We start from the raw sequence: 27669 nt of genomic DNA on the forward strand, positions 1-27669 counted from the left end.
TAATTTAATAAACACTTCTTGCCCTAATGTCTATTTTAAGTATAAAAGAACGATAATCTGAAAGGTAGTTTATTATTTCATGCATTTAATACTTAAATGAGAATAATAAAAGACGTACACAAAACTACTATAGATTATGTTACAAGAAAGAGTTTTAAAATATTAATGAAAAATATTAAATAATACCTGACAAAAACTAATAATACTCTTATTAAGATATTTTCAATGAGAGCTTGTCACCCCCTGGCTGTCTGACACTTTTTCTCTTTACATTATATGTTTAATGAAGTAACAAATGCAAGGGGATTAAAATATATTTCATCTAAAGTATAATGAGTTTTATGAAATGAATAAATAAATATTATAAGCATAGTTCTGTCAAATTTCTTGCACTTATGGACTGAATGAACCTTATTACGGGCACTTTGAGTATATTGTTGCTAGTTAAAGTGGCCATATTACCTGAAGCAATATACAAATTTAATGCAATTTCCATTAAAATTCAAATGGCATTTTTTAAACAAATGGAAAAAGAAATCACCAGGTTTGTATGGAACCATAAAAAAACCCAAATAGCCAAAGCAGTCCTGAGAAAAAAGAAGAAAGTTAGAAGCATTATAATACCTGACTTCAAATTATACTACAGAGCCACGATAATCAAAACAGCTGTTTGTAATCTGTGTGAAAAATAGACACACAGAACAATGGGACAGAATCAAGAACCCAGAAATAAAATCACATGTATATAGGCAAATCATCTTCGACAAAGGAGCCAAAAACACACAATGAAGAAAAGAAAGCCTCTTCAATAAGTGGTGCTGGAAAAATTGTAAAGCTACATGCAAAAGAATGAGACTGGACTACAGCTTGTTCTTTTGCACAAAAATGAATTCAAAATGGATCAAAGACATAAATATAAGATCTGAAACAATAATTTATATAGAAGAAAACATAGGTACTAAACTCATGGACCCTGACTGTAGAGAACAGTTTATGAATTTGACCCCAAAGGCAAAGGAAGTAAAGGCAAAAATAAATGAATGGGACTATATCAAACTATAAAGCTTCTGCACAGCAAAAGAAACTGCAACAAAACAAACAGGCAGCCAACTAAAGAGAGATATTTGCAAACAACAGCTCTGATAAGGGGCTAATATCCAAAATATACAAAACACTCACAAAACTCAGCAATAAACAAGCAAACAATCCAATTAAAAAATGCAAACAGGACCTGAAGTTCACTTTCCCAAAAGGATACACAAATGGCCAACAGATATATGAAAAGATGCTCATCTTCACTAGCTATTCAAGAAATGCAAATCAAAACTACAATGATTCAATTCCCGGCCAGGGCACACAGGAGAAGCGCCCATTTGCTTCTCCACCCCTCCGCCACGCTTTCCTCTCTGTCTCTCTCTTCCCCTCCCGCAGCCAAGGCTCCATTGGAGCAAAGATGGCCCGGGCGCTGGGGATGGCTCTGTGGCCTCTGCCTCAGGCGCTAGAGTGGCTCTGGTCGCAATATGGCGAGGCCCAGGATGGGCAGAGCATCGCCCCCTGGTGGGCAGAGCGTCGCCCCTGGTGGGCGTGCCGGGTGGATCCCAGTCGGGCGCATGCGGGAGTCTGTCTGACTGTCTCTCCCTGTTTCCAGCTTCAGAAAAATGAAAAACAAAAAAACAAACTACAATGAGATACCACCTCACACCTGTTAGATTGGCTATTATCAACAAGACAGGTAATAACAAGTGTTGGAGAGGCTGTGGAGAAAAAGGAACCCTCATTCACTGCTGGTGGGAATGCAAATTAGCACAACCATTATGGAAGAAAGTATGGTGGTTCCTCAAAAAATTAAGAATAGAACTACCATATGAGCCAGCAATCCCTCTACTGGGTATCTACCCCCAAAACTAAAAAACATTGGTATGTAAAGACACATGTGCCCCCATGTTCATGTTGCTCTAGTCTGTTTGTTTATGTAATGTACCTCACTCCTTGCACAGGGACCATAGTGGCAGAGACCTGTCGTGTAGACTGTGAAGCCAGCAACCCTAAAGGGGTGGAATGTTGGGCAAATAAGCATGTTAGGCTTGCTCGCTTGTAGTTTGCCTGATTGGTGCATGAGCAGGGGGCAGCACCATGCCTGTATAGTTTATGTAGGGCTGCAGGTGTTTGCAATCAGGGCAGCACAGTGTACCTTGCAAATTACCTGCTGCCAATGTGAGCGGCCATTGTTTGCTATTGTTTGCCAGAGAAGGGGTTCTTTCTGCCCCGACCTGTATGCTCTTCAGCTTGAGAGAGGGAAGCGGTTTACCCTGCCTGCTTGCTCATCGCCATTGTGAGACTCGAATAAAAATAGCCCACCATTTTTCGGCTTCATAGTTTCTCTACCGTCTGCCCTAATCTAATATGAACCTGCATGGCCACAGCCACCGGCCATACAGGGGGACATGGGGATTGGGGTTGGGGGAAAGGTATAAAGAGGGACAAATATAAGGTGAAAAAGGATGACTTGACTTTGGGTGATATGTATGTATACAACATAATCGACTGTTCAAATGATGTGATGTTTACCTGAAATCTGTGTACTCTTGTTGATCAATGTCCCCTGTGAAATTTAATGTTCTAAAAAACGAAAGGAAAAAAATATGCTATTGCATTGATGAACGTGAAAAAAGAGTAAGGAATGTAAACCTGTCATGCTCACATTGGGTGGTTGCCCAGATGCCCAACTTAGAGAGAACCCTGATTGCTCATTTTAAACAACCATTTAAAAATGCCATTTTAACAACCAGTTTGCCAAACTCAGTAAAAAAGTGGGTATCAGTTTTGCTGAATGGGTACAAACCGGCTGAATCCCTCCACTGGAATCACTGGACAGGTGAAATGACCGATCTTTGGGAATGAGAGTTTTGTTCTGTTCTGCTCCCTGTGGTACCGGGGATTGTGGACTAATTTTCGAGGTTACCCCTAAAATGGAGAGCAAAGGTCTAGGATGTGCTAAAGCAACACAGATTCTGTTCTTCCAGAAATTAACTATTTTTCTTGGATAAATGTTCCCTAGATTTCTGCAAGCTTGTTGGTTGCCAGAGATTAAAAACATCGATTGTCACAATTTTTGCAAGTTCTTTGTTGCTTTTTTAGGGATGAGTTTTCAGGTGTTTTTACTGCACCCTTTTCACTGATTTGCCTACAGCATGGTTTCAAATTCCTAAGTCTCAATGACTGTAAGCTAGTTATTTAATTATGGGAAATGATTTGGGAACAGGAATGAAAAGAAAAAATGTAATTCTCATAGAGGCTGTCTCAAATGATACTTGAAATTTGAAAGGTATTTCTCTATTTAGTGGTCTAAGAATGAAAGTAATAGCTATTTTATTTAACCCCTTTTTATTCATATGGGTTTAACACAGGCTTTGGAGTCAGATTCCAATTCTGCTTCTTTGTAACTTGACAGCCTAGGACAAGTTATATAACCTCTCTGTTCCTCAGTTTCCTCATTTGTAAAATGGGATCAGAATAATATCTCTCAATAAGGTTATTGTGATGATTAAATGTGGAATGTTCATCACAGATGACAGCAGTCTAATGGATATTACCTGTGATAATCACCTTAATAATATGTTTCATAAGTACACTAATGATTTTTGGGTCGAATTAACCTAAAGACAGGTATTTTTTTCTTCCTGTTCATTTTTGTTTTGCTTTGCTTTGCTTGTTTGTTTTAAAGAATTGAGAAGAATATTTATTCCAGCATTTGGAATAAAAGTTTGTGTCAAAAAATTTGTTAATTTCATTGATATGTAAACAAAATGTTATCTATGTATTAAACAAACATGTTTTACGTAGTAAATGTCAGGCACTAATAGTCGAGAAATTGACAAGTATTGGTGATTATATGGTGATTACATATAATCTAATGAAATCTGTGCTGTATTTGGGGGTATGTGATGGGAGTGGGGCTTTCACCAGTTCCTCTTACATTTATTCCTTCCTTGGCTCCAAAACCTAAGAATCAGTCCATTTTTGTCTTTAACTGGGTGATTTAAACTGTGGAATTTTTTTAATTTCTAGAGATGAAAGAAAAGTACTTTGAATTATGGAGGGCACTAGATGTAGTATTTCCTGTAGAGGAAGAGCTTCCTAATAGCATAGTCGCTTCTAGGTATTTTATTTTTATTTATGTATTTATTTATTAGAGAGAAAGAGAGAAGGGGAGAGGAGCAGGAAGCATCAACTCCCATATGTGCCTCGACCAGGCAAGCCCAGGGTTTCAAACCAGTGACCTCAGCATTCCAGGTTGATACTTTATCCACTGCATCACCACAGGTCAGACCTAGGTTTTTTAATCTGAAAAGTTATTCAGCATATGTTTTTTTTCTTTGCTATGTAATTTTTTTCTTAACTTTCTGTTCTCCACTTTATCATTTAGAGACCTGCGTCACTCCTTAAAAAAGAATGCTTTAGGAATTCTTAGGGTGATCTGTAGGTAAAGACAGAAAATTACTTTTTTATTTATTTATTTATTTATTTATTTATTTATTTATTTACAGAGACAGAGAGAGAGTCAGAGAGAGGGATAGACAGGGACAGACAGACAGGAACGGAGAGATGAGAAGCATCATTTAGTTTTTTGTTGCACATTGCGACACCTTAGTTGTTCATTGATTGCTTTCTCATATGTGCCTTGACCGGGGGCCTTCAGCAGACGAAGTAACTCTTGCTGGAGCCAGCGACCTTGGGTCCAAGCTGGTGGGCTTTTGCTCAAGCCAGATGAACCTGCACTCAAGCTGGTGACCTCGGGGTCTCGAACCTGGGTCCTTCCGCACCACAGTCCGAGGCTCTCTCCACTGCGCCACCACCTGGTCAGGCGAAAATTACTTTTTTTTAACTTCAAGTTTTGCATTCATTTTTTTAAAATGTTTTTCTTTCTTTATTTATTTATTTACAGAGACAGAGAGAGGGATAGACAGAAACAGACAGACAGGAACGGAGAAATTAGAAGCATCAATCATTAGTTTTTCGTTGCACATTGCAACACCTTAGTTGTTCATTGATTGCTTTCTCATATGTGCCTTGACCGTGGGTCTTCAGCAGACCGAGTAACTCCTTGCTCAAGCCAACGAACTTATTGAAGCTGGTGAGCTTTTGCTCAAACCAGATGAGCCCGCACTCGAGCTGGCTACCTTGGGGTCTCGAACCTGAGTCCTCTGCATCCCAGTCGGACACTCTATCCATTGCGCCACCGCCTGGTCAGGCTAACTTCAAGTTTTGTACCAACAAAATGAATATAAATTTTCATGCCAGTTATTGAAAATGTAAATAATTTTAACTTTGTTGCATTTTTCAGAATTCTTAATGGTAATCCCCTAACCACTGTCGAAGATCCATATTTTTTTAAATTGCCAGCATTAAAATATTTGTAAGTATTACAACAATCTCATGGCTCATTAAATGGTTTCTGCTCTTTCTTATTTTCATCAAAGATCAAGTATTTTAGATTTTGACTAAATGTCATAATTTAAAATTTAAGTGGGTTATTATTGAACAAAAGTTATTGGCACAAAAAAAATGACTGAGAAAGGATGCACGTGGACAGGACAGCAGCAGAGGGAGGGAGTGTGCTGAAGAACACACTCAGAGCTGGGACGTGTAGGTGCACGTGGACAGGACAGCCAGCAGAGGGAGGCAGCGTGCTGAAGAACACACTCAGAGCTGGGACATGTAGGTGCACGACAGGACAGCCAGCAGAGGGAGGGAGCGTGCTGAAGAACACACTCAGAGCTGGGACGTGTAGGTGCATGTGGACAGGACAGCCAGCAGAGGGAGGCAGTGTGCTGAAGAACACACTCAGAGCTGGGACATGTAGGTGCATGTGGAAACACCATTGATGTCAGAAAGGAGAAAGGAGTGAGTTGTACATTATGCATTGTTTTAAAGAGTAATCCAGTGGTGGATACAATTGAGAATGAGAAGTAGGATAATGGTAAAATAAAAACAATAGACAAAAGATTGTACTTTTCACCATGGTCATTAATTTGATGATGCAAATAAATTTAAATTTCTTCCAGAATAGCTTTCAGAAATTACCATCTTTGGCAAGTAAAATCTTGAGCTGGCTTGACAGAGAAGCCAGATTGAAGTAAAGCACATATTAAGTGTCTTTTTAAGTGTAGAATTTTTGTCTTTGGGTTCATATCGTGCATCTTTGGGCTCTCTCCTTCAGAGACCTGGGAGCAACACAGGTGTCACTGAAAACAGTTGAGACTGTCATCGTGAAGACCCGTGAATTGGAAAAACTGTAAGTTGACTTTTCTTATATTTATTTTCAGTTAATTTTTTTTAGGTTTGCTTTATCATTTTCTTAAGTCAGGCTTATTGAGGCATTGTTTATTTAATAAAATTCACTGTTTTAATGCGGCCATTCAGTGAGGATTGATAAATGTGTAGTTATGACCACCACCACATTCAAGATACGGAATACTTTTGTCACCCTAAAAGCCCCTCAGGTGTTTGTGCAGTCAGTCCCTCCTCCCACCACAGGCCCCTGGCAAGCACCAGTCTGATCTTTGTCACTACAGTCTTGCCTTTTTTAAAGTGTCTTATAAATGAATCATGTAGCACAGAGGCTTTTGTGTTTGGCTCCTTTCACTTAGTGTAATCCTTTGCAGATCCGTCCACGTTGCTGCATCTGTCAGTAGTTCATTCCTTCTTATTGCCGTGTAGTATTCCAGTTGTGTGAATATCCCAGGTTGCTCATGCAGTCATCAGTTAATGCATATTTGAGTTGTTCCTAGTTTTTCTGCTTGTATAAGCTGCTAAAAACCATTTACAGGCAGGTCTTTGTATGAACATACGTTTTCATTACTTAGGTGTAAAATACCTAAGCATAAATTGCTACATTATGCTGAGTGCAAATTTAACATATTTTAAAGAAGATTTTATTTATTGATTTTAGAGATAGAAGAGAGAGAGAGACTCAGAGGGAAGGAGTGGGAAGCAGCAACATTTAAAGAACCTGCTAAAGTGTGTTCTAAAGTAGCTGTACCATCTTGCCTTCTCACCAGCAGATCAGAGCTGCAGTTGCTCCACATTTTTACCATATATATTATATATATTTAAATTAGCCTTTCTAGTAGGAATGTATTTGTATCTCATCGTGGTCTGAATTTGCTTTTCTGCAATAGCTGATTATATAGATCATGCATGTGAAAATATCCTTTTCAATGAAGTGTCTGCCACTTCATTTCTTTCCCATCTTTTACTAAATTTATCGAGGCGACATTGGTTAATAGTATTGTAGAGGTTTCAAGTGTACATCTCTAAGATACACGATTTGTATACAGAATTATGTGCCGATCAGCCCAAATTTAAACTGTGCTCCGTCACTGTGTATTGGGCCCCCTTTACCTCCTGCCACTGTCCCACCTCTTCCCTTTGGTAACCATCATACTGCTGTCTGTGTTTATGGGTCTCAGTTTTATTTCCCACATATGAGTGAAACCATGTAGTTCTTAGCTTTTTCTCCTTATTTCAGTTAGCATAATATTCTCAAGATTTATCTATGTTGTTGCAGATGGCAGTATTTCATCTATTCAAAATCCATTTTTAATTGCATATTGAGTTTTAAGAGTCCTTTAAGTCCCTTCTCTCAGACACGTGTTTGGTAAATATCTTCTCCTAGATTGTGGCTTGTCTTTTTTTCTATTAAAAGTATCTCTCAAGACCAGACATTTTTTTTTGTTGTTGTTGTTGTTTTTTAAATAATTTTATTTTTTTAATGGGGCGACATAAAAAAACAGGATACATATGTTCAGAGAAAACATCCCCAGGTTATTTTGACATTTGATTATGTTGCATACCCATCACCCATAGTCAAATTGTCTCTGTCACCTTCTATCTGGTTTTCTTTGTTGCCCCTCCCCTTCCCCCACCCCATCCCTTTCCTCCCCCCCCCACAACCACCACACTCTTGTCCGTGTCTCTGAGTCTCTTTTTTATGTCCCACCTATGTATGGAATCATATAGTTCTTAGTTTTTTCTGATTTACTTATTTCACTCAGTATAATGTTATCAAGGTCCATCTATGTTTTTGTAAATGATCCAATGTCATCATTTATGGCCTGAGTAGTATTCCATAGTGTATATGTACCACATCTTCTTTATCCAATCATCTGTTGAAGGGCTTTTTTGTTGTTTCCATGTCTTGGCCACTGTGAACAATGCTGCAATGAACATGGGGCTGCACGTGTCTTTACGTAGCAATGTTTTTGAGTTTTGGGGGTATATATCCAGTAGAGGGATTGCTGGGTCATATGGTAGCTCTATTTTTAGTTTTTTGAGGAACCACCATACTTTCTTCCATAATGGTTGTACTATTTTACATTCCCACCAACAGTGGATGAGGGTTCCTTTTTCTCTACAGCCTCTCCAACACTTGTTATTACCTGTCTTGCTGATAATAGCCAATCTAACAGGTGTGAGGTGGTATCTCATTGTAGTTTTGATTTGCATTTCTCTAATAGCTAATGAAGATGAGCATCTTTTCATATATCTGTTGGGCATTTGTATTTCTTTCTGGGAGAAGTGTCTGTTTATGTCCTCTTCCCATTTTTTTTATTGGATTGTTTGTTTGTTTGTTGTTGAGTTTTATGAGTTCTTTGTATATTTTGGATATTAGGCGCTTATCTGAGCTATTGTTTGAAAATATCATCTCCCATTTAGTTGGCTGTCTGTTTTGCTGTCAGTTTCTCTTGCTGTGCAAAAGCTTCTTAGTCTGATGTAGTCCCATTCATTTATCTTTGCCTTCACTCCCCTTGCCTTTGGAGTCAAATTCATAAAATGCTCTTTATAACCAAGGTCCATGAGTTTAGTATCTATGTTTTCTTCTATTTAATTTATTGTTTCAGGTCTTATGTTTAGATCTTTGATCCATTTTGAGTTAATTTTAGTACAAGGGGACAAACTGTAGTCCAGTTTCATTCTTTTGCATGTGGCTTTCCAGTTTTCCCAGCACCATTTGTTGAAGAGGCTTTCTTTTCTCCATTGTGTGTTGTTGGCCCCTTTATTGAAAATTATTTGACCATATATATATGGTTTTATTTCTGGGCTTTCTTTTCTGTTCCATTGGTCTGAGTGTCTATTTTTCTGCCAGTACCATGCTGTTTTGATTGTCGTGGCTGTTACTTGAAGTCAGGTATTGTAATGCCCCCAGCTTCGTTCTTTTTCCTTATGATTGCTTTGGCTATTCAGGGTTTTTTTTTTTTTAATAATTTTATTTTTTTAATTGGGCGACATCAATAAATCAGGATACATATATTCAAAGATAATAAGTCCAGGTTATCTTGTCATTCGATTGTGTTGCATACCCATCACCCAAAGTCAGATTGTCCTCTCGCCTTCTATCTAGTTTTCTTTGTGCCCCTCCCTCTCCCCCTTTCCCTCTCCCTCTCCCCCCTCCCCCGGTAGCCACCACACTCTTATCAATGTCTCTTAGTTTCACTTTTATTTCACTTTTATGTCCCACCTACGTATGGAATAATGCAGTTCCTGGTTTTTTCTGATTTGCTTATCTCACTTCGTATCATGTTATCAAGATCCCACCATTTGCTGTAAATGATCCGATGTCATCATTTCTTATGGCTGAGTAGTATTCCATAGTGTATATGTGCCACATCTTCTTTATCCAGTCATCTATTGACGGGCTTTTTGGTTGTTTTCATGTCCTGGCCACTGTGAACAATGTTGCAATGAACATGGGGCTGCATGTGTCTTTACGTATCAATGTTTCTGAGTTTTGGGGGTATATACCCAGTAGAGGGATTGCTGGGTCATAAGGTAGTTCTATTTTCAGTTTTTTGAGGAACCACCATACTTTCTTCCATAATGGTTGTACTACTTTACATTCCCACCAACAGTGGATGAGGGTTCCTTTTTCTCCACAGCCTCTCCAACATTTGCTATTACCTGTCTTGTTGATAATAGCTAATCTAACAGGTGTGAGGTGGTATCTCATTGCAGTTTTGATTTGCATTTCTCTAATAACTAAAGAAGATGAGCATCTTTTCATATATCTGTTGGGCATTTGTATTTCTTTCTGGGAGAAGTGTCTGTTCATGTCCTCTTCCCATTTTTTTTTTTTTCTTTTCTGAAGCTGGAAACGGGGAGAGACAGCCAGACAGACTCCCGCATGCGGCCGACCGGGATCCACCCGGCATGCCCACCAGGGGCGACGCTCTGCCCACCAGGGGGCGACGCTCTGCCCCTCCGGGGCGTTGCTCCACCGCGACCAGAGCCACCCCAGCGCCTGGGGCAGAGGCCAAGGAGCCATCCCCAGCGCCCGGGCCATCCCTGCCCCAATGGAGCCTCTGCTGCGGGAGGGGAAGAGAGAGACAGAGAGGAAGGAGGGGAAGGGGCGGAGAAGCAAATGGGCGCCTCTCCCATGCGCCCTGGCTGGGAATCGAACCCGGATCCCCCGCACGCCAGGCCGACGCTCCACCGCTGAGCCAACCGCCAGGGCCTCTTCCCATTTTTTTATTGGATTGTTTGTTTGTTTGTTGTTGAGTTTTATGAGTTCTTTGTATATTTTGGATATTAGGCCCTTATCGGAGCTGTTGTTTGAAAATGTCATTTCCCATTTAGTTGGCTTTCTGTTTATTTTGTTATCAGTTTCTCTTGCTGAGCAAAAACTTCTTAGTCTGATGTAGTCCCATTCATTAATTTTTGCCTTCACTTCTCTTGCCTTTGGAGTCAAATTCATAAAATGCTCTTTAAAACCCAGGTCCATGAGTTGAGTACCTATGTCTTCTTCTATGTACTTAATTGTTTCAGGTCTTATGTTTTGATCTTTGATCCATTTTGAGTTAATTTTAGTATAGGGGGAGAGACTGTAGTCCAGTTTCATTCTTTTGCATGTGGCTTTCCAGTTTTCCCAGCACCATTTATTGAAGAGGCTTTCTTTTCTCCATTGTGTGTTGTTGGCCCCTTTATCAAAAATTATTTGACTATATATATGTGTTTTTATTTCTGGGCTTTCTATTCTGTTCCATTGGTCTGAGTGTCTATTTTTCTGCCAATACCATGCTGTTTTGATTGTCGTGGCCCTATAATATAGTTTGAAGTCAAGTACTGTAATGCCCCCAGCTTCATTCTTTTTATTTAGGATTGCTTTGGCTATTCGGGGTTTTTTATAGTTCCATATAAATCTGATGATTTTTTGCTCTATTTCTTTAAAAAATGTCATTGGAATTTTTTTTTTTTTTTTTTTTTTGCATTTTTCTGAAGTTGGAAACGGGGAGAGACAGTCAGACAGACTCCTGCATGCGCCCGACCGGGATCCACCCAGCACACCCACCAGGGGCGACGCTCTGCCCACCAGGGGGCGATGCTCTGCCCATCCTGGGCGTCGCCATGTTGCGACCAGAGCCAGTCTAGCGCCTGAGGCAGAGGCCACAGAGCCATCCCCAGCGCCCGGGTCATCTTTGCTCCAATGGAGCCTTGGCTGTGGGAGGGGAAGAGAGAGACAGAGAGGAAGGCGCGGCGGAGGGGTGGAAAAGCAAATGGGCGCTTCTCCTGTGTGCCCTGGCCGGGAATCGAACCCGGGTCCTCCGCACGCTAGGCCAATGCTCTACCGCTGAGCCAACCCACCAATGTCATTGGAATTTTGATGGGAATTGTATTTAAATTTGTATATTGCTTTGGGTAATATGGCCATCTTGATTATATTTATTCTTCCTAACCAAGAACAAGGTATATTCTTCCATCTCATTATATCTTTTTCTTTTTTTTTTCTTTTTTTATTTTATTTTATTTTTTTGTATTTTTCTGAAGCTGGAAACGGGGAGAGACAGTCAGACAGACTCCCACATGCGCCCGACTGGGATCCACCCGGCACGCCCACCAGGGGCGACGCTCTGCCCACCAGGGGGCGATGCTCTGCCCATCCTGGGCGTCGCCATGTTGCGACCAGAGCCACTCTAGCGCCTGGGGCAGAGGCCAAGGAGCCATCCCCAGCGCCCGGGCCATCTTTGCTCCAATGGAGCCTTGGCTGCGGGAGGGGAAGAGAGAAACAGAGAGGAAGGAGGAGGGGGGATGGAGAAGCAAATGGGCGCTTCTCTTATGTGCCCTGGCCGGGAATCGAACCTGGGTCCCCCGCACGGCAGGCCGAGGCTCTACCACTGAGCCAACCGGCCAGGGCCTCCTGTGACTTCTTGTACCCCCTGCTCACTGTCCTATCTATACCCAGTTCGAGAAGTTTGCCTTTTAGGATATCAGACCCATACACAAGTACCACCTCAAAGGAGGCCTCTAACACATTTGCCTGGACCACATCCTTAATCCCAAAACACTCCTCCGGGTCTGTCCTCTGCTGCCCTGGCCCCACACTCTTCTAATCTGACCCCATGAGATCATCCCTGCATGTCTGGCTGACGCTGGTTCCCCTGCAGGATTTGGATATTAGATGGCCAGTGACATTATTCCCCAAATACTTTTGGGCAGTGGCTCTAAACCTTTTGTAGCCTCCTTCTCAGGAAAGGGGGCAGGGAAGGGTAGCAGTAAGTCAGAGTCCGAGGGGTGTTGAAAACTACTACTAAAGTAGGTACTGACTGAACTAGTTACCTAAAGGGTCCTTGGCTAAGCATGGCCCTTGCACCTATCTTGGTAGGCTGTAGCACCACACCCACCTTGCTTTCCATGCCACCACTGCTCCTTCTGCACAAGGAAACGAGGAACCGAGGCTCCCTGCTTAGCTGATGAGGTAGAAGTTGCATGACCTGAAGTCCATACTCGGTTTGTTATAGATTTACTATGTCAGTGGTTTATTGTATTTTAAAAGAAGTGCCACAGCCCTGGCCGGTTGGCTCAGCGGTAGAGCGTCGGCCTAGCGTGCGGAGGACCCGGGTTCGATTCCCGGCCAGGGCACACAGGAGAAGCGCCCATTTGCTTCTCCACCCCTCCGCCGCGCTTTCCTCTCTGTCTCTCTCTTCCCCTCCCGCAGCCAAGGCTCCATTGGAGCAAAGATGGCCCGGGCGCTGGGGATGGCTCTGTGGCCTCTGCCTCAGGCGCTAGACTGGCTCTGGTCGCAACATGGCGATGCCCAGGATGGGCAGAGCATCGCCCCCTGGTGGGCAGAGCGTCGCCCCTGGTGGGCGTGCCGGGTGGATCCCGGTCGGGCGCATGTGGGAGTCTGTCTGACTGTCTCTCCCTGTTTCCAGCTTCAGAAAAGTGAAAAAAAAAAAAAAAAAAAAAAAAAAAAAAGAAGTGCCACACATTCATCGATTAATTCATGCATTTGCTTATTCATTCAACCAAGTCTTTGTAGAGGACCTACTACGCACCAGGGACTGTATGGGGCACTGGGGATATAGTGGTGAGCCGGAATACCCTGACCTGGGTCCCTTTAGAACTTTCAAGTGGGAGGCAGAACTAAAGAGATGGTCTCCAGGGAAGCCAATAAAACAAGCTCAGATGGGCCTCCGCCACTCACAGCTCCTGCTCTCGGAGGTTCTGCCTGAAAGCCTAAGCACAGACAGGAGGTCCTGAACTAAGTTGGGGGAATGGTGAATTGGCTGCAACTTCTCACAGAAAGGTGAAACAAAACAAACAAAAGAACATAAAATAAAATTTTCTTCCAAGTTTTCCCTAAATGCCCAATCACCCCTAGAGATGATACATCAAACCCCATGCAAATATACTCAAGAGTGAGGAAATTCATGGTTTCATTTAATCCCCACATTTGAGCTGTGACCTTAAATCACATGATTCTGCCCCACTTTGCAGATACAGACCCTGAGACCTTGGAGAGGTGAGGCAGCTCACAGAAGCCCACCTGGCTGGGGGAGGGGACTGAGAAGGGGTTACCTGGGAGGTGGGGAAGAATGGGCCCGGCGCATGGCTCCTGGTGCTGGAAGGTGCTAGGCTGGAGGCCTCCAGTAACTCCCCAGACAGGCCCCCATGTTTCCGAGACTCTGGCCACTGCCCTTTATTTGTCCTCCCCCGACCTGCGCAGATCTGAGGGCTCTTGTGCTAAAAACTGCGGACTCTGGAACCCAGTTAAGAGCCAGAGGGGACAATGGAAATGTGCATTGGAATGTATCCAAACAACCCACAGCCCCGTTTCCTCCCCCCAAAGACTGACCAATGACCCCTAAACCACTGACTGGAGCGTTTCTAAGAGACCTAGCATGGCTTTGGCAATTGCCTGACAAAGGATTGTCACCCTTTCCCTCCCTGCCCCTTTGGGGTATCTTCAGCTAAGGCTGTACTGCCAATTAAAGAAAAACTCTACCAAATTTGGAATAAGTTTTACAACTACTCATGTTTACAGTCACCTTCCTATGACATTACGGCCTCCAGGAGGGTCACTGAGAGAAGTCTGTGAGGTCTGCTAATCCCCTTATGAGTGAGGAATGTGTTTATTCTCCCAAGGAGCAAAGATCCCCCATTCAAACTGAAGTTGCCACATTGTGTAACCAGGAACACAGGCTGTTGCTGATGTAAACAAATGGCCAGGGCTGGACCTGCCAGCAGCCTGCTCTCCTCTTCCCAGAGGTGTTTCTTATGAATGGTTGTGCCCATTGAAGCAATTTCCTGCCCTGTAAACTTTTGTCCAGCAAACCACACCTCCCATCTGGTGCTGCCTGGCTCTAGGTTCTAAAACAATTTTCCAGGGACCAATCAGAGCCGATCAGGAGTCCGTCCTTGAGTAACAGGAAAATTACCCTCTACCTGCAGATGTAATGACGCTTAGCAAACTAGTGGCTTTGCAGTTTGTGAACATAAACATCACATGCCTTACCCCATGCCTGCCTTCTGCCCATCTGAGGTGTGGGGCCCATACCCTTGATTCTCAGGCCCTGGTTCACTCCTCAAAGGCACTGGCTGACTAGTGTGATCCATATCCTTGACCAGGGGACCCTGCAGCCTGCAGAACATATCTCACCGTGCCAGTTCATGATTTGCAGAGCCAGCACAGGAGAAGGCAGGGCAAGGTCTCCCGAGAGCTCATTGATTTGGACACTCACTTTGCCTTTTGTGGTTCTTCAGCCTGGAATATCATCTCTACTTCGACTCCTCATCTGTCTGGCAAACTGTCATTCATTCTTCATGACACAGTTCAAGAACTTTTTGCCCACACAGGATTTCCTCCATTGTCCTACCACTCTACCTTCTAACACCTACACACTGCGTAGCAATCACTTATTCATTTATCTGTCTCCCCAGCCAGTCTGGGAACTCCTTCAGGGCATATGAAATCCCTAGCACTCACTACAGTGTCTGCCTCCAGATCAGTGTGCAAAGCAGGTTTGTTGAATGAGTGAACAAATGGGCACTTATTAGGTGTCTTAGAAGCTTTGCATTTTGAAAGCATACAAAAATAAAATACCGTCAGCCTGACCAGGCATTGTTGCGGTGGGTAGAGCGTCAATCTGGGATACTGAGGACCCAGTTTTGAAACCCTGAGGTCACTGGCTTGAGCGTGGGATCATAGACGTGACCCCATGGTTGCTGGCTTGAGCCAAAGGACACTGGCTTGAAGCCCAAAGTCACTGGCTTGACCAAGGCGTCACTGGCTCAGCTGGAGCCCCCCATCAAGGCACATGTAATAAAACAGTCAATGAATAACTAAGTTGCCATTCACAAAACTGATGCTTCTCAATACAGAGATCAAACTCAGAAACAGACAGAGTGGCTTTTTGTTGGTGGTAGTATTCCTTCTGAGTGGCAGCTCAGAAGCCAGAATGGGTTCTGAGCTGGTTTAACTAACCTTTGCACTACACTAGCCATAAGACATTATCTAGGACCTCCATTTTTATCTCTTTCCTTTCTCCTTATCCCCATTTATAAAGGGAAAATAGATAATAAACAATGACTTCTTTCCTCCTTTGAGGCATGGGAGGCCCCAGATAGTGCTGGTGGTGGTAGGTGTGCATTTGGGTAATTTTTCAGATGCAAAACTAGTGAATGCCATGACATGCATACATTGATTCATTCACTCAAGAAATGTTAACGGAGTACCTGTTATGTTCTAGGTACCAGATGCTGGGGACAAAACAGTAAACAAAACACCAAGTCCCTGAGCTTGCAGAACTTATGTCTAGTTGGGGGAATTCATTCAGTGACAGTGGGGATGAGGTCATCACGTTGTCGTCCCAGAAGAACTGGTTGCTAATCACCAACTTTTGTGGAGCACTTTCTATGTACTATGCAAAGGGCTTTAGGTACCTTACTTCTCATTTAGTCCCACTTAGGAAACACATAAGGGAGCAGACTCAGAAAGGTTAAATTGCTTTCCCAAAACCACACAGCTAGTCAGTGGTAGGGTCAGGATTTGAACCCAGCTTTGCTTGACCCCCTCAGCTTAAGCTCTTACACACAGCTCTATATGGCAGCAAGAAATATTTACTAGATGAACAAAGGGTTGGATGAATGTTTAACCCTAATGATAGCAGCTGCTTGTTGTTTTGTTTCCATGATACAAACATGAGTGACATGTTTTAAGTTTTTGACTTACTGAGTCAAGCTTCTCCCAAGTGTGACTCCTGTTGAAAGTAGATGAAGAAACAAACATCTTTCTCATGACCATTCATGTCTCTTGCACAAGGCAAGGAAACCTATTTTGAAAAGTAATGATGAAATTCCCCCAACTAGACATAAGTTCTGTGAGATCAGGGACTTGGTGTTTTGTTTACTGTTTTTTCCCCGGCATCTGGTACCTAGAACATAACAGGTACTCAATTAACATTTCTTTTTTTTTTTTTTTTTTTTTCATTTTTCTGAAGCTGGAAACAGGGAGAGACAGTCAGACAGACTCCCGCATGCGCCCGACCGGGATCCACCCGGCACGCCCACCAGGGGCGACGCTCTGCCCACCAGGGGGCGGTGCTCTGCCCATCCTGGGCATCGCCATGTTGCGACCAGAGCCAGTCTAGCGCCTGAGGCAGAGGCCACAGAGCCATCCCCAGCGCCCGGGCCATCTTTGCTCCAATGGAGCCTTGGCTGCGGGAGGGGAAGAGAGAGACAGAGAGGAAAGCGCGGCGGAGGGGTGGAGAAGCAAATGGGCGCTTCTCCTGTGTGCCCTGGCCGGGAATCGAACCCGGGTCCTCCGCACGCTAGGCCGACGCTCTACCGCTGAGCCAACCGGCCAGGGCTCAATTAACATTTCTTGAGTGAATTAATGAATGTATTCTTTACTACCAATTGGAAAAGTGGTAGTAAAGAAATGATCACCTCAAGTTCTGTTTTCATGGTGTATGGCAAAGTCTCCATATTAGGCTGTATGATGACCCCCCAAAAAGATCAGGCAGGTCCTAACCCTTAGATTAGGATCTGATGTCACCTTAAAAGAAAAAAGAGTTGGGGCCCTGGCCGGTTGGCTCAGTGATAGAGCATCGGTCTGGCGTGCAGGAGTCCCGGGTTTGATTCCCGGCCAGGGCACACAGGAGAAGCGCCCATCTGCTTCTCTACTCCTCCCCTTCTCCTTCCTCTCTGTCTCTCTCTTCCCCTCCCACAGCCAGGGCTCCACTGGAGCAAAGTTTGCCTGGGCGCTGAGGATGGCTCTGTGGCCTCTGCCTCAGGTGCTAGAATGGCTCTGATTGCGGCAGAGCGATGCCCCAAGATGGGTAGAGAGCATCGCCCCCTGGTGGGCATGCCGGGTGGATCCCAGTCGGGCGCATGCGGGAGTCTGTCTGACTGCCTCCCCATTTCCAGCTTCGGAAAAATACAAAAACAAAAAGAAAAGAAAAGAAAAGAAAAAAGAGTCTTTGTAGGTGTGATTAAGGAAGATTATTTTAAATAATCCAGATTGCTTCTAAATGTAATCACATGTACCCTTATGAGGAGACGGAAGAGGGAGATTTGATATGGAAGAGAAGGCAATGTGACCATGGAGTCAGGGACTGGAGTGACGTGGCCACAGCCAGGGAGCCTGGCAGCCAGCTGAAGCTGGAGGAGGCAGGAACCTCTGGAGGAAGTGAGGCCCTGCAACACCGTGGATCTGGCCCAGTGGGACTGACTTTGGACTTCTGGTCTCTACAACTATGAGAGAATACATTTCTAGTGTTTTAAGCCAGCCAGTTTGTGGTAACTTGTTACAGTGGCCAAAGGAGAGAGTACACTCTCCTGGAGAAGGAGGCATCTCAGAGGATGTCTTCAATCACCGGAGTAGGTGGTTCAGCCATGGACACACTTGTACCTTTTTAGTCTGGATGCTGAAGAAACCCTGCTTGAAAAGGCAGAGATGCCCCTATAAAAATGAGTCTACCTTCATGTGCCTGTGTTCTCTGCTTTGTTTTTCTTTCTAGTACCAAGCGATACCTGGCACACTGTGTATTTGTTTAGTTATTGTTGATCCCCTCCCAGCTGAACGTAAGTGCCACAAAGTAACATTTTAAAAACTGCTTTTCTCGGCCCTGGCCGGTTGGCTCAGTGGTAGAGCATCGGCCTGGCGTGCGGAAGTCCTAGGTTCAGTTCCCGGCCAGGGCACACAAGAGAAGCACCCATCTGCTTCTCCACCCCTCCCCCTCTCCTTCCTCTCTGTCTCTCTCTTCCCCTCCCGCAGCAAAGGCTCCATTGGAGCAAAGATGGCCCGGGCGCTGGGGATGGCTCCATGGCCTCTGCCTCAGGCACTAGAGTGGCTCTGGTCACAACAGAGCGGCACCCCAGATGGGCAGAGCATCGCCCTCTGGTGGGCGTGCCAGGTGGATCCCGGTCGGGCGCATGCGGGAGTCTGTCTGACTGCCTCCTCGTTTCCAGCTTCAGAAAACAAACAAACAAACAACAAAAAAAAACTGCTTTTCTCCCCATGCCTGGAAGAGTATGTGGCATATAATAAGCACTCATTAAACATTTGTTGGAGGAATGATTAAATGTCATGTTACTGCTACCTGGAGAGCCCCAATATCATATCAGAGATACAATAATAGCAGACATCACAGCATCACATGCAACCAAGATGTTTTCTAAATTATCTCTTTAAAAACTACCTAAGATAGAATCTATGTTCGGGCGATCCTGTTCTTCATTTTCTACATCAGTTTCTGCTTCCTACTTTTGTCAGGCCCAAAATCTTAGAATCATCTTTGATGATTCTTTTTGTTACAATCCACATCCAAACCATCAAGGAATCCTCTTGCCTTCAAATCCTCTACCTTCAAAACAACATCCAGAATCTGACAGCCTCTCAGCACCTCCAAGCCCCTCCCTCCTCAGGTCTGGATGATGCCCATGGGCTTCCTAATGGTCTCCCAGCTCTTGTTCCCTCCCTACAACTCTGTAGCCAGAGGGATCCTATAAAATACCTGTCAGATCTTATCCCTGCCCTGCACAAAACTGTCCGATGGCTCCCCCAGCTCCCTCAGAATAAAACCCAAAGTCCTTACAGCAGCTTAGAGCAGTCCTCACAAATGGTGACAAGGCCCTATGTCATTGGTCACCATGTCCCAGCACTCTGCTCACCTCTCTGACCTATCATTCTCCCTGTCACTCAGCTCCAGTTACTCTAGCCTCCCGGTGTTGCTGTCCCTGTCTCAGGGACTCCGTACCAGCTGTTCCTCTGCCTGGAATACTCTTCTCTCGGGTGTCCCCTGGCTCTCTCCCTCGTGAGCCTTCTTGGCCACCCTATTTCAAATGACTACCCTCACCACCAGCACCCCCTTGCCCTGCTTTATTTTTCATAGATGTTTCTATCCTCTGACATGCCACACATAGTTTATTGATTTTCTCCCCCACTAGAATGTAAGCTTCATGAGGGCCAGGTTTTTTATCTGTGTGGTTCCCTGATGTATCCTCAGTGTCTAGAAAAATGATGCCTGGCACCAGCAGGTGTCAGCAAATAGTTCTTGAATAAATAAGTGGGAAATATTCTGATCTAGACGACGTTTCCAAAAGCAAAGGCATACACAGAACGTCTTACAGTCACTCGGGAAATCAGGCCTGCTTTCCACAGTATGGGATGTTTTGTTATTTAGAAAATTAGCTTTATTGTTTTATCCTTTTCATAATTAATTAGGAATAATTGAATTGGCTTATTAAGGAGGTATAAACAACAGGGCACAGGAAAGAAACCTACCTTTAGGGAACATAACAGTATGTATCTGGTGAAAAAATTAAATATGTGGAAATGACCAAGAAATATCTTGTATTTATTTGTATCATGTGATCTGGTGGCACAAACGTAGGTCTACGGGAAACCTGCTTTGATGATTCCTTCTTTTGATGTTGTCCCCTCGTGTTTGCTCGCTCTTTCTGAGTGTTTCCCTATATTCCTGCACGTAGCATTTTACGTGCACCCAGGAGAAAACGTTCATCCAGGCATGTGTGAGGTCCTGCATACCCCAGAGGTTCATTTATAAAATACAGTCATGTTAAATCTTGGCTGACAATCTAGTACTTGCCTAGCCAGAATGACCTCTCAGAGAGGGAGAGGAGGAGGCTTTACAGGCATTTGGTTCGGCTAGCTGTGATTTCTCATGAATATTCAGCCTGCTTGATGAAATCGGGACATGTTTGAAGGATTAAGACATGGATATGACAAATGCCACTGTGTAGTATATTATTGGCAATCTTACTTCCTGAGCAGATTTCACTGGCATTTGTTTGAATTACTTCCACATTCAAAGAGGACACATTAGCCCTGGTTTTCCTTGGGAAGATGTTCACTCTTGCCTGCCTCCTCCTGACCCACACTCTTCATGCTCCCTGAGCCCCTCCTCCATGACTCCCCTGCCACCCACCTTTAGGGGCACATGGCCAGCTTTGGTCCCTGCCTCCTGGCTCCAGGCTCTCTGTGGCCCTCACACTTATTGCAAGGTGGCCACATTCTTCCTTCTTGCCCTAAGGAGACAAAGCCTTTCCCTGTCCTCAGACCTCCCTTTCCTGACTCATCCCTGGTTTATTGCTCGATTTGCCATACACCACAGAAATGAACAAAATCATTTAACCAATTAATGGCAGTTTTCTTTGCCAAGCATTAATTTTGTGATGAGTTTATCGGGAAATATCATAAGACTTACATGAGAAGGCATCCTGGGTGAAAGAATGTGAACACCAGCACTCAATGACATACCAGGCAGGCTTCTAAGCATTTAACATGTGTTAACTCATTTACTCCTCAAACAACCTTATACAGTAGGTGCTATCACTATCACACAATCATATGTAGGAGGACAATGAATAGGGCTTAGGTGGTGGAGTTGGAGATTCTAATCAAGGCATTCTGGCTCCAAAATGATTATCAGAGTCCTGCCCCCAACTGGGGGCCAAGAGCTCACATTCCATGACTGTCTGCATTGTGTTTTTATCCACCTGATTTCAGCAGCTAATGCTCTGTTATCTCTGCTTTGGAGTGTGTGTGTGTGGGGGATAATCTGCTGTTTGGCATGGAAACCTTTAACACATTTTAAGGCAGGTTTTCATCGTTAATTTTATTTCTTATCCATGGATGTTAAAATGAAACCTGCCTTCCCTACAGCTCATCCTAGAAAATGACAGCCAGTCATGATAAAAATAGAACCATCTGTTCATTAACGTGGGCTCAGGGTAAAAAGGGAGACCCTGGAAGTGTTGGTCCAAAAGGTGCGGAGGATGGTATGGGGGTTTTAGTTGCAGATGAATCTTCAGAGTAATTCCCACCTGGACCCGTACATAGCAAGCCTCTTTGCCTCTCTTAGAGCCAGGGGAGGGAGGTCCATGTTTTATTTATTTTTCTTTCCTTCTTTTTTTTTATTATATTTTTCTAAAGTGAGAAGTGGGGAAGCAGAGAGACAGACTCCCACATGTGCCCAACCAGGATCCACTGGTATGCCCACTAGGGGGCGATGCTCTGCCCCTCTGGGGCATTGCTCCGTTGTAATAGGAGCCATTCTAGTGCCTGAGGTGGAGGCCATGGAACCATCCTCAGTGCCCCAGGACAACTTTGCTCCAATGAAGCCTTGGCTGTGGGAGGGAAGAGAGAGATAGAGAGGAAGGAGAGGGGGAGGGATGGAGAAGCAGATGGGCGCTTCTCCTGTGTGCTCTGGCTGGGAATTGAACCAGGAACTTTCACGTGCCGGGCTGATGCTCTACCACTGAGCCAAGCAACCAAGCCTATTTATTTTTCAATTATAGTTAATATTCAGTATTATATTAACTTCAGGTGTATAGCATAGTGGTTAGACATATAACTAAACAAGGTGACTCCACTGATAAGCCCAGTACCCACCTGGCCCCATACATAGTTATTATAATATTATTGACTATATTCCCTATGCTGTTCTATGCATTTTCATGACAGTGTAAACTACCAATTTTTACTTAATCCATTCACCTTTCCCACCCATCCCCCAACCTCCTTGTATCTGGCAACCATCAGTTTGCTATTTCTATGATTGTGTTTTATTTTATTCATTAGATTCCACATGTAAGTGAAATTATACAGCATTTGTTTTTGACTTATTTCACTTAGCATAATACTCTCTGGGTTCATCCATGTTGTTGGAAGTGTTAAGGTTTCATTATTTTTATGGCTGAGTAATATTATGTACCACATCTTTAATCATCATTGATGAACACTTAATGTTGCTTCCACATTTTGGATATTGTAAATAATGCTGCAATTAATAAGAGATGCATGTATCTTGTTTAATTTCTTCAGATAAATACCCAGAAGTGGATTGTTGGGTCATGATGTAGTTCTATTTTAAATTTTTTGAGAAACCGCCATACAGTTTTTCATAGTGGCTGTACAAATTGGTCCCTGTTTGATGTAGAAGGGAGTTGCTTACCTTTGTGGGGGCTTTCAGTTGACAAGGTCACTTTCCACATGTTTTTGTTCACACAGGATTTGATTAGGAAAAACCCTTAAATTTTTCCCCAGTTCACCCATCATCCCTCCCCACCACCTCCACTTCTGCCTAGATGACATCTTGGACGAATAAAACTTTCTGAATTCTCTGGGTTATCGCAACAATGCAAACTCTAAAATCTATCAAATGCAGATACTTGCTGCTCCCGAAACAACATGAGTTAGAAATGGAATTCCTACTGAGGCTGGAGCTTGAGGGGATCTTGGCCTCTTCTGACACATGATGCTTGGCATTGGCCTCAGCCATCTCAACCCAACCATTAGTTTGCTCTTGACTACCTCAGCCCAAATTACATTGTCCAGGGGAGCCAGGAACCCTGCCCTGGGCACTTGGGAGGCACGCAGTCAGTTTGCCTGGATCACTGAGAATGAATTGCGTCTTCCACTACACTGGGATTTTGAAAAACCTGTTTGGGGCCCTGTCAGCACAATTCCCTTGCTTACATGTTGACTGGACAATACTGGGTCTTGAAGCAAGAAAGCTGAAGTAAGACCTGCGGGTAGATCTATGCTGGACCAAAGAGGCAGCCAGAGGACAGGTTTATTTTCCTTCTTCCTAGTCAGCGCTGGATTATTTATGGCAGTCCCTGCTGGCAGAGTGTCCAGGCCTTTAGCTTCTGCCCTTTGGACTATTTCTATCCATGAGCATCCTCACAGAGGGGAAACCCTGGCAGTAGGGGACATCCACAAGAGCCCACTTTTCTAGTGACTGACAGCCCCACAGGAGGGAGGAAAGGCTGAAAGTAATGTTTAAGATGCGACCCACAGGATTCCATTCTTCCTGCTTTTTATCTGTTCCTGTGAGCACAGTCACCAAGAATTGGCTCTATCTATCTCTTTAGCCCTGTGAGTTGCAGAGAAGAAAAAGGTCTTTGCTCCTGCTCTGATCAGATCCCTGATGGACTTGTGGAGTCTGGCTGGGAGAGTCTACTGCTCTTACCTTAGCAGTAAGGGCAGCGTAAGACATGTGGACATGCAGCAGGGAGCCCTGTGGAGTCAGTAGAAAATTCCAAGGAGGCTGGGGCCAGGGACCCTTGATAGATGGTGGCAAGGGAAGTGCCAAAGACAGAAATATGAGAGTCTCTGAAATGATAAAATAGTTTTAATGGGAGACTTTCTGAAAGGACAACTATCTTATGCTATCAAACAGTTTCCCTGCATTGCGGTTTCTTGGGGGTGTACAGCTGAACCCCTACCTCTACCAGAAGCTAGGATGTTACTCTGACACTATGTTTGACCCCTCCAGGGACCCAGAGGTGTGTCTTAACATCAGGGGATTGGAGTTAGCTGGCAGTCAGTCCAAAATGTACAGTGTCCCTGTGTGTGGCCAGGCTTGAGCGAGGGGCTAGGGCTTCACTTCCGACTTCAGATATTTCTCCCTAGGGGTAGGGAAGGGAGGCAGATCACTTTGAAAATTCAACTCTGACCTTTACAGAGAAAACGAATAGACAATTTAGTATTATATACACGGCAGAAGGCCGAGGAAGTGGAGGGGAAATTGCACTTAATTACAGCAGTTTATCATTTACACCCATGGGACAAATTTACTTCTTTAAAAGAAATTTCAAGATCAGCTGGGATGGGGGAGAGGGAGGGAGTGCTGATATTTACAATGCATTTGGCTCAGTTCAATAGCACGTGTCCTCCTCTCCGCATTTCAGTAACAGATTCAAGTTTTCACATCAGTTTGTTCGATGAAGGAGATGATGCAGACACTACGTTTCCTCTCTCCCTCTCTTGTGGTTCTTGTCTTCCCGCTCTGGGACGGATGGGAGGACCTGCCATCGCGGGAGAGGCTTGGTGACAATACTGTAGAGAGGGGCAGACAGCTGGGCTTTGGGCTGCGCCTCCTGAGAACGGATTGTCCGAGGTACTGGCAGGACGTCAGGTAAGCGGGGACCTCTTGCAGGTGCTTGTCAGGTCACTAGGCTTTTCCACGACAGCTGCCCGTGGAGCGGTGGTGTGGAAAATAGGGTCCTTGTTGCCATGCACAAAGTTAGTGATGAGTGGGTATCACCAGGCTTGGAGAGGACACTGAAGAGAGAAAGGAGAGAGAGCTCAGCTGGGCGTCATCGGCAGGGACATGGGCCATTAGTCTGGCTTCTCCAAGGGAGCTGAGACCCGACTCACCCAGCAAAGCTGGGAGCGCAGGGCTGGGCCCGAGTGCCTGCCCGGGGCTGCGGTGTTGGTCCTCAAGTACACTTCCTCTGGCCAGACCAGCCGGCCGGCCCAGCCACTTCAGAAGGGAGATTTGAGTTGCTGCAGACCTTGAAATCGTTATAACTGGCTGACCTTTGACCTGAACTTGAGCTCCTCTTTCTGGGAGATCGGTATTTATGAAGTGCTCCGTGTGGGTACACAGCAGTTCCTGAGGAGCTCTTACCTCTCGTGGATGTAAGGCCTCTAAGACCACTGGTTCCCAAACTTTAAGGGACCTCTGAGTACCAGAGAGCCTGTTAAAATGGAGATTCTGTCAGTGGGCGTGTGGTGGACCTAAGAATTTGCATTTCTAATCAGCTCCCAGGTTGTGCTGCTGCTGATCTACTTTGAGCAACAATGCCATAAAGCGTATGAGCAAACCAGCACCCGCACCGATGCTTCATCAGGGAGGAGTGAGGGAAGCTGCACAGTGCTTTCTACAGTTTGTTACTATTAGGACAAGAAACTTGGAGCAGGAAAGATATCCAGGGGCTGAAGGCCTCTGATGGCAAATGTCCAGTGGGCTGGGGAGGAGGAGAGAGAGCCGGAATGGATGGGAAAGGCCTTGGAGAGGAGCCATACTCCATCACAGGCAGACCCCCTTCCAGACCTGGGCCTCATTCGTTCAATGGTCGTGGGACATCATTCCTCAACTTTTCCTTCCAAGGAGTCTCTCTTTTGTTTCCCTCTGTCTCCTCCTTCCCTTTCACTTTGTTGGCATCTCAGGGGAAGGTTCTGCTTTTTGGCTTAGCGGCTTATTCTCTCAAGACTTCCGCTCAAACACATGCACACACACGTGCACACATACCCATGCACACATATGCACCTACCACTACTAGAACAAGCCTGCTGTCCCACTACCATTTCGTTAATCAGTACTTCCAACCGTAACCTTACTGAGGTTGCCACTATATCATTTAACAGTTAGGAAAACAGGACTCAAGGAGAGTCAGTGAATGGTCCTAGATTTCAGAATCATGAGGGTGTGGAGCCCTATTCAGACCCATTCTGGGTGCCCTCCCAGCACGTGCTCTTTCTATGATGCTCTGAGGTTTGCAGCCTTCTACTCGCTTTGAGTCAGGTGTTGTCTCTGTGCCTCAGTTTCTTCGCCTATAAAATGGAGGTTGTCAAATAAATAAATAAATAAATAAATAAATAAATAAAATGGAGGTTGTCAAGGGACTGGATGAGCTGATACACAGGATGTACTCAGGGCTGCGCTCGCCATAACTCCTCTCATTCAGACTGCCGCACAGGGGCCAGCCAGCGGCTCTGAGCGCCCTTCAGAGTGGGACGGAGCTGTACACCCACGTGCAGAGGCAGGCTTCTGACCCTTGCACATTCCTGAGGCCCTGCTCAGGGGCCTCTGATACCCTTTGCCTCCTCTTCCTCCCTTCACCCACCCCCACTCTCGAGTCTCTTTACTCCCCACTATCAGCCTTTTCCCAATTTTCAGATTTCAGGTTGGAGGAGAGAAAAAATGGCTTGTGACCTTGCAGGTTTCAATAGAAAAGCAAACAAGAGGGCAGATAAGCAGACGCCAGCAGGATTCTATGACCTGTCATTAGGGATGGGCTTCCCAGCTATCAAATGTTTGCTCACATAATAAAATGGTGGCAGGGCCCTAAATGTTGTCAAAGGAACTGGAGTTATTTGCCCCCTTCAGAGTCTAAACACAAACATCCGATAAGGAGGACACTGGGGTCCCTTAGAACCAAGGCCCAGCACACGCAGCCCCATGGGGGGCCTTGACCAGAGGATCTCCGAGTGACTACAGAGCCCTCTGACCCACAGAAAGGTGTGGTGTCTGTGGAGATTGTTAAGGATGTCCTCATTCTAAGAGAATTTGCCACATAATGGTAATAGCTAACACTCGCTAAGGTCCCACTGTGTGCCGGGCACCATGCTAAGGGCTTTACCGGCCATCACTGCACTGAGTTCTTGCATCAACCCTTTGCGGCAGGTAATTGTCATTCATTCACTTAGCACATTCAGTGCTTTCCACATGCTGAGCACTTTTTTAGGCACTGGGAATGAACAAGACCTGTTCACATCCTCACATAATTCTAGGGAGGGCCTTAAACAACAAACAGGTAAACAAACAAGCAAATATTCATACATACGTATAAAACGTTAGGTGGAGATGAATACTCTGTAGAAAAATAAGCATGGCGAGAGGTTAGGGTGACTTGAGAGAAAAGAGAATAGTTTAGGGAGGGGGATCAAGAGGGGCCCCGCTGAGGTGGTGGCATGTGAGCTGAATGAAAGGGGGGAACAGATGTGGAAAGGGGCACATCAAGGAGTGTTCCTGGCGGAAGATACCACCAATGCAGAACCCTGCAGTGGGATCACTTCGGTTCTGCTTCGGCGGAGGTCAAGGGAAGAGGGGGAGAGGACGGAGGAGAACACTGCCGGGCCGGCAGGGGTCTGCTCACAAATGGAAAGTCTCCGTCCGTTTGGTTGCAATGGGAAGACATTGGCAAGTTCTGACAGGGGACTAACATGATTGATTTCCATTTTTCAGAGAGAATTCTGGCTGCTGTGTGGTGAAGAGACCGTTCCCACCACAGTGCGGAGACTGAAAGTGGGAGTTGAGAAGCCACTGCAGGAGGTCAGTGAGAGATGGGGGGCTGGGC

The 27669-nt window shown here is 44.8% G+C and overlaps 2 protein-coding genes across 13 annotated transcripts in view; one reads left to right on the forward strand and one right to left on the reverse strand.

Moving 5' to 3' along the window:
• Positions 1-27669, forward strand: part of LOC136326605 (leucine-rich repeat-containing protein 37B-like) — a 61843-nt gene that overhangs the window by 29275 nt on the left and 4899 nt on the right. For 3 of the 6 annotated variants that reach the window (XR_010729489.1, XR_010729490.1, XR_010729491.1), the window contains 4 exons: positions 5345-5416; positions 6221-6295; positions 24496-24722; positions 27558-27644. Coding sequence is in view for 1 of the 6 variants with exons in the window: in XM_066262831.1 (XP_066118928.1) it covers positions 5345-5416; positions 6221-6295; positions 27558-27615 (205 nt within the window). In the remaining 5 variants the exon portion in view is untranslated. The remainder of the gene's footprint in view (positions 1-5344; positions 5417-6220; positions 6296-24495; positions 24723-27557; positions 27645-27669) is intronic. The other 3 variants (XR_010729488.1, XR_010729487.1, XM_066262831.1) reach the window with 1 other exon arrangement.
• The window catches only part of HNF1B (HNF1 homeobox B), a 55503-nt gene continuing 52549 nt past the window's right edge, over positions 24716-27669 (reverse strand). For all 7 annotated transcript variants that reach the window (XM_066262829.1, XM_066262828.1, XM_066262827.1 and 4 more), the window contains exon 9: positions 24716-24868. In XM_066262829.1, the coding sequence (XP_066118926.1) occupies positions 24848-24868 (21 nt within the window). In that variant the 3' untranslated portion in view covers positions 24716-24847. The remainder of the gene's footprint in view (positions 24869-27669) is intronic.

The sequence above is a fragment of the Saccopteryx bilineata genome, chromosome 2 (genome assembly GCF_036850765.1).
Source record: "Saccopteryx bilineata isolate mSacBil1 chromosome 2, mSacBil1_pri_phased_curated, whole genome shotgun sequence".
Classification (NCBI taxonomy): domain Eukaryota; kingdom Metazoa; phylum Chordata; class Mammalia; order Chiroptera; family Emballonuridae; genus Saccopteryx; species Saccopteryx bilineata.